Below are 6,000 nucleotides of genomic sequence, written 5' to 3'. Positions count from 1 at the left end.
GAAATATTTTTAGCGGAGGGCTGCTTTAATGAAGTTCTAAACTCTATTAGGTTTTGTTTTATTTTATTTTTTTGCCAGCAAATTCCTTATTTTATCTTCATTCCAAAGTGCAGGGTAAATAATTCTATGTTGGTGTGTTGAGAAATCAGAGCTAGTGTATTCAATTAAGATTATGATGTGCTGAAGAGGGGAAAACCCATCCACATGGTCAGCTTACTCCCTCGGCATTCCAGTTACTACTTTGGGGAGAGAAAAACCCAGGTCACCATTTCAGGACATGGATACAGAAGCAAAGTCTTAAGATTTGTTACTTACAGTTCCCAGAAATGGGGAGATGGAGAGTTGTGGGGAGATAATGAATTAATGGCACAATGAACAAGAGGAAGGGGCAGTCCTCTGTCCTGCTCAGAAGCAAGCAGAAGAGAGAGAGCAAGGTAACATGTACCTATTCCTTAAAAAGTGGTTGATGTAGAAGTCACTAACTTTTCACCTGCTCAGCTCTAAGTGGTTATTTTATTTTATCTTTGAGAGGTAGGGGAGGAGGGGCAGAGGGAGAGGGACAGGGAATCATAAGCAGACTCCCCGGTGACAGGGAGAAGCCTGATGGTGGCTGGATCCTAAGACCCTGAGATCATGACCTGAACTGAAATCAAAAGCTGGACACCTAACCAACTGAGGCACCAGGCGTCCCGCAGAGATTCTCTTACCTGAATAAAGGCAATCTTCTGAGAGTGAAACTGCCCTAGATTTCCACTGGGGAAGTTTTGCAGCCTGGAAGAGAACAGGCCACTCATGCCTACATAAGCAAACATTATCACAAACTGTCTTACTTCCCACTTGTTCCCTAAAAGCTCATTTATCTTCCCCAAAAACACAAAAGCAAGACCCCATTTATATCCTATTTCCCTCCCTTCCTTCCCCTATGACGTTAATCTAGAAACCCCTATCCCTTGCTGTTCAGGGAGCCACTTCATTGAGCTCCGACACAGGCATGTGAGTAAACATTGTCTATTTTCCTGTCAGTCTTTTTTTATCAGGGACATTGCAGGCTCTCTGACATGAACCTAAGTGGTTAAGGGAAGTTTTCCTCCCAACACCACTCCAGATGATATGCGTGCTATGTAAGGACAAAGAGACAGACCAAACCTGGGTGAAGGGTAGGGTGCTAGGCAAATTACATAAAAGTAAAAGTTCACACCATACCACATCCTCCTCACCCTACTGGCACTTTCCAATTCATACTTGTTAGCAAGTCATGCTGACTTCGGAAGGAGTTCTTGGATATCATGTGGCAACATAATAAAAATTCTTCCTTTAAAGAATTCTGTTCTTTCTACTAAGGTCCCTCTCTTCTCTCCTCTTCCCCTTCTTCCTCTCCTCGGGGCTTCAAAACAGCCTACTTTATCATGTTCAGGAATTTTGCCCAAAAAAAAAAAAAAAAAAACCTTGGGAGGTTTTTACTTCACCCCTACTTTCTTAGGAAGTCAGAGATGGCCCATGTCAATGATGCAGATTCTTTATGGAGGATGTCAATAGCACCCTATGTGAGCCATCACTAGAGCTAGCATTTATCATGCTTTCCAAGGACCTCTCCAAGCCTTCTGCCCATCTTACCTTACTTTGTCCTCATAATAAACCTAAGATGTACTTATCATCATCCCCATTTCACGGTCGGGGAAACGGAGGAACAGGGAAAGAAATTCAGTTCTGGGAGTTGCCCAGCTCCTCAGGTGCTAAATCAGAGTTTGGACTGAGACCATCTAAATCCAGAGCAAGAAGGGAGTTATGATTATTCTCATTCCAGAGGAATGGAAATTGTCACCCAGAAGAGACAGGTCTCTTTTTAGGAGGTGTGAAATCGTATAAAATTTCTGGGCATGACAGACTCCATCTTGAAGCTCCATTTCCCCTTGTAGTGAAGTTTTGAACTGGGTGGAAAGACCTTTTGAACTGGCCAGACACAGTAATTGTTTTATAACCAGTTGCGTATAAAGCAACGAGACCACTGGCGTCTGGGTCATAAAACTGCCAGTGTGGCCTTCTGATGACAGATGATTAATTCATGCAAATCAGAAATCGTGTGTTATGGTAACACCAATGCATTGATCAACTCAAGCATAAATCAGCAGGGCTCAGTCTGTCAGAGCCTTCGGCTCCCTGATGCAAGTCAGGTACTTGTCCCCGACCCTTTATCCCCAACACTCTGCTCTTCCTGTACAGGAGAGAGCTTTTGAGGCATTGCTCAAAAAAACACAATCCTGAGACTTCCCAGTAAAGGCTTTTGTTCTTGTTCAGTTTTTCCTACTTTCTCAGTTGACAGAGGGAATTCTGCTGCTAAGAAATATGGTGTTCTCTACTTTTTTCTCCAAAAGGGATTTGAGGGTTTTTTTTTTTTAAAGGTCATTTCCAATCCCAGGATGGGGCTCAAACCTGCGACCATGAGATCAACAGTCCCATGCGCTGGTGACTGAGCCAGCCTGACATCCCTTGGGGACTTGGTTTGACTTTAGTTCCTCTCTGCCACTCTGACCTTCCAGGAGCAGTTGCTGTGGCCAAGAATTGCCACACACCCACCTTCCACATCCAGGAGAGCTGACGTAGCCAGCACTGGGTAAGGTCACAGGTCTCCTCCTCCTCCCTGCCCGGCCACTGCCCACGCCCATCCCCAGACCTCAGGTCCTTGCAGCCTTCCATTGGGGGGCACCTGGATGCCCCACTCTCTTCCCCACAGAAAAGGTGTTGTTGGAATTCCAGCCATGCCAGGACTCTTGGAGAGACAGAAGACCTCCCCCTCTCTGCTGCTCTAGGGATCACATGTTTATGTGTCTATTGCAAACCTCCAAGCACTTTTTGGTGAAAATGGCCCCCTGAGATGACCGAGACTTTGCTGGGGTTCAGACATCAGTACTGTAGAGGCCAAGATTCACCCTTCCCAGCAGTCCTGAAAAAAGAGTGGTGTAGATGATTCCCTACAATGTCCTTCTTTACAAGGTCCTTGGTTCCCTCTAAAGTGAAACCAAGATGCTCCTCCCACCTATCTTTCCTTGGAAGCCAAGCCCCTTTGTAATCTGTATAAGATTCCCTCCTCAGGGATCCCAGGATCACAGAGACTGGCCTTCTGCTCTGTCCTAGGGACCAAGCTAGAGATCCAGGTCAGTGGCTGAAGAGGAGATCTCTGGGACTGTTCTATTTATGCGTTGGATTGGAGGGACCAGGGTGGCTGAGGTTAGCACTTGAGAAAGCTTGGACGGGACCAGTATGGGGATGGAGCATGTGGGCTGCTGGGAACCAATGACGCTGGGGGAGGGAAGCATTTCTCTTGGGAATACTATGGCATCCCTTTGTGATGCTGGTGTTAGGCACTGGGCTCTTTCCCTTGCCTTGCAGGACAACAGGTCCCTGTCCGTCATGATTCTGCAGGTCATGGTGGTAGTTCAGGTTCAGTTCAGTTTACGGTTTATTCAAAAGGATTTTCTGCTAAGCCCCTTGAGCACTGGGTATAAATGTATTTATTTTTCAAATGTACTTTATTTATTTTTTAGTGTTTTAAAGATTTTATTTATTTATATGGAAGAGATTGATAGAAAGAGATTGATAGAGGGGGCAGCAGAGGGCGAGGGAGAAGCAGGCTCCGCATTGAGGAGGGAGCTGGGCTGGAGGTGGGGCTCTTTCCCAGGACACCTGATCATGACCTGAGCTCAAGGCAGACACTTAACAGACTGAGCCACTCACGTGCCTCCTCAAATGGATTTTAAATTTTACCTCTAATATTCAAACAAAGGACTGTAGGATTTTAGTTTACTGTCAAGTCACCACCCAGAGACGAAGACCACCTGTCTCCAGCTAGTGGGACTTAAATGCTCTTAGACAAGAGTGTATGTGAGCGTCTCATTCCTTGAAAAATTGCACAGGAGAAGGGGTACCTTTCTGACTGACCCAAATGGAAACTGTGAGCCAGGGAGGCCACAGGTAGGAGCTTGGGTTCTTTCTGAGGCAATGTTTTTTCTCCTCTCTCCCTTTCCTGGCTCTTCCAGAGGAGTGAGACCACCATGGCTCAGGAGAGGTTCTTCATCCTGTTCCCACCACTGGTCCTGGTGTTGCTGGTGCTTGGCTGTGTCCAGCCTTCGCTGGCCAAGGAGTCTCAGGCCGAGAAGTTCCAGCGGCAGCACATGGACCCAAACACCTCCACTGTCACTGCCAGCTACTGCAATGAAATGATGAAGCGCCGGAATATGACGGTTGGACGGTGCAAGCCAGTGAACACGTTTATCCACGAGCCTCTGCATAAGGTCGAGGCCATCTGCTCCCAGGAAAATGTCCGCTGCAAGAACGGGCAGTCCAACTGCTACAAAAGCAGCTCCAAGATGCGCATCACCGACTGCCGCCTGAAGAAAGGCTCCAAATACCCCAAATGCGACTATGAGACCAAGCAGCTACAGAAATCCATCATCGTGGCCTGTACGTATAAACACATACGAGTACCTGAGACAGTCCACTTTGACGGTTCTGTGTAGGTCTGCACCTGAGGCCAGAGCAGCGAGATACCCCACCTCCCTCATGGTGGCACCTGCTTCTCCCCTCTCCCCTCCTTCCTCTTAGAGAAAGAACTCCAGCCAGGGCTCCTATCCCAAACACACACACATTCTTGTCCAGCATTTGCCCCTGCATGGTTTGGGGGTGGAGGGGGGCCCGTGTGAACCACTTCACTGCTTCTTTCAATAAAACACTGTTGCAACCACCTGGATTTCTGAAGCTGTCACCATCTGGTACTGTCTGTGTGATTGCATTCCTGCTCGGGTGAGAACTGTAAATCTGGGTAGATTTGGTAAGCATCGAATAGAATCATTACATGCCTTTGCTCCTGATTCTTGGTTTTCAGTGACCTGAGATCATTCCTTTTCTCAGAGATGCCTTGCTGCCAAATATGAAGCTGTTAAGTATGGGCTATTTGAGATGAAAGGGAGCTACAGTCTGGGACTGTCCCGCTGGGTGAGCTGATGGAGGGTGAGCTCAAATACCAAACTCTCTGGCATGGAAGGAAGGACAGGGTGACCTCAAGAAAATCCTGCTCAGACTCTGGCTGGGCAGGAGTAGGGGATGAAATTATGATCCTAAATTTTCCTTTTCTTTTTATTGAGTGAACTATTACCAGATCGCAAAAATGGCCATCTCTTAGTTGGAAAGTTGGAACCTTCCATTTAGGAGCTAGAGGGGTCTGTAAGGATTATTAAATTGCAGAAGAATACGTAGGATACTTGAGTATCCACTTTAATGGGATGGGCCTGCCTAGAATGCTGCAGAAAAAAATTCTAATAAGCGATGTGGTTGAACAGTAGCCTCCATTGAAGGCAGGATGAAGGTAAATATGTGTGCTCCACTTGCCATCCCTGAGATAATGTAGTCCCCACGTTTACAGAGGAACAGCCTGAATCTCAGGAATGGGTAAGTGACTTGCTCAAGGCTGCTGCTACATAGTGGCACAGATGAGACTAGACCCCAGGTCTCCTGGCCTCCAGTCCATATTCTTTCTGCTACCAGAGTGGACCCAGGAAGAAAATCCTGCAGTCTCCCTTTTCTTTTCTTTTTTTTTTTAAATTTTTCTTAATGATTTTATTTATTTATTTGAGAGAGAGAGAGAGAGAGAGCATGAGAGAAGAGAGGTCAGTGGGAGAAGTCCCTGCCGAGCAGGGAGTCTGATGTGGGACTCAATCCCAGGACTACAGGATCATGACCTGAGCCAAAGGCAGTCGCTCAACCAACTGAGCCACCCAGGCGCCCCTCCCTTTTCTTAAGTGCAGTGGAGAGGGACTCCTATGTGGCTCAGTCTGTTAAGGGGCCTACTCTTGATTTCAGTGCAGATCATGATCTCAGGGTCCTGGGATCAAGCTCTGTATTGGGCTTTGTGCCCAATTAGGGCCTGCTTAGGAATCTCTCTCTCTCTCCTACTCTGCCCGTCCCGTTTGCACATGATCTCTCTCTCTCTCTCTTTCTCTCTCAAAT

The 6,000-nt window shown here is 47.0% G+C and overlaps 1 protein-coding gene across 1 annotated transcript; it reads left to right on the top strand.

Annotated features, from left to right (window-relative positions):
- The first annotated feature begins 3,129 nt into the window (after nucleotides 1–3,129).
- On the top strand, nucleotides 3,130–4,752 carry LOC116590795 (ribonuclease pancreatic-like). The gene is made up of 2 exons (XM_032343110.1): nucleotides 3,130–3,152; nucleotides 4,025–4,752. Exon 2 carries the CDS (start codon nucleotides 4,050–4,052, stop codon nucleotides 4,512–4,514), a length of 465 nt encoding a protein of 154 aa, XP_032199001.1. The 5' UTR covers nucleotides 3,130–3,152; nucleotides 4,025–4,049; the 3' UTR covers nucleotides 4,515–4,752.
- Nucleotides 4,753–6,000: the final 1,248 nt, after the last annotated feature.

The sequence above is a fragment of the Mustela erminea genome, chromosome 5, assembly GCF_009829155.1.
Source record: "Mustela erminea isolate mMusErm1 chromosome 5, mMusErm1.Pri, whole genome shotgun sequence".
NCBI classification, from domain to species: domain Eukaryota; kingdom Metazoa; phylum Chordata; class Mammalia; order Carnivora; family Mustelidae; genus Mustela; species Mustela erminea.
This window is presented reverse-complemented; position numbering and strand designations above follow the sequence as displayed.

What these genes read in the sequence shown, in the direction of transcription:
- LOC116590795 (XM_032343110.1), top strand. Translation starts at nt 4,050, where the DNA reads ATGGCTCAGGAGAGGTTCTTCATCCTGTTCCCACCACTGGTCCTGGTG.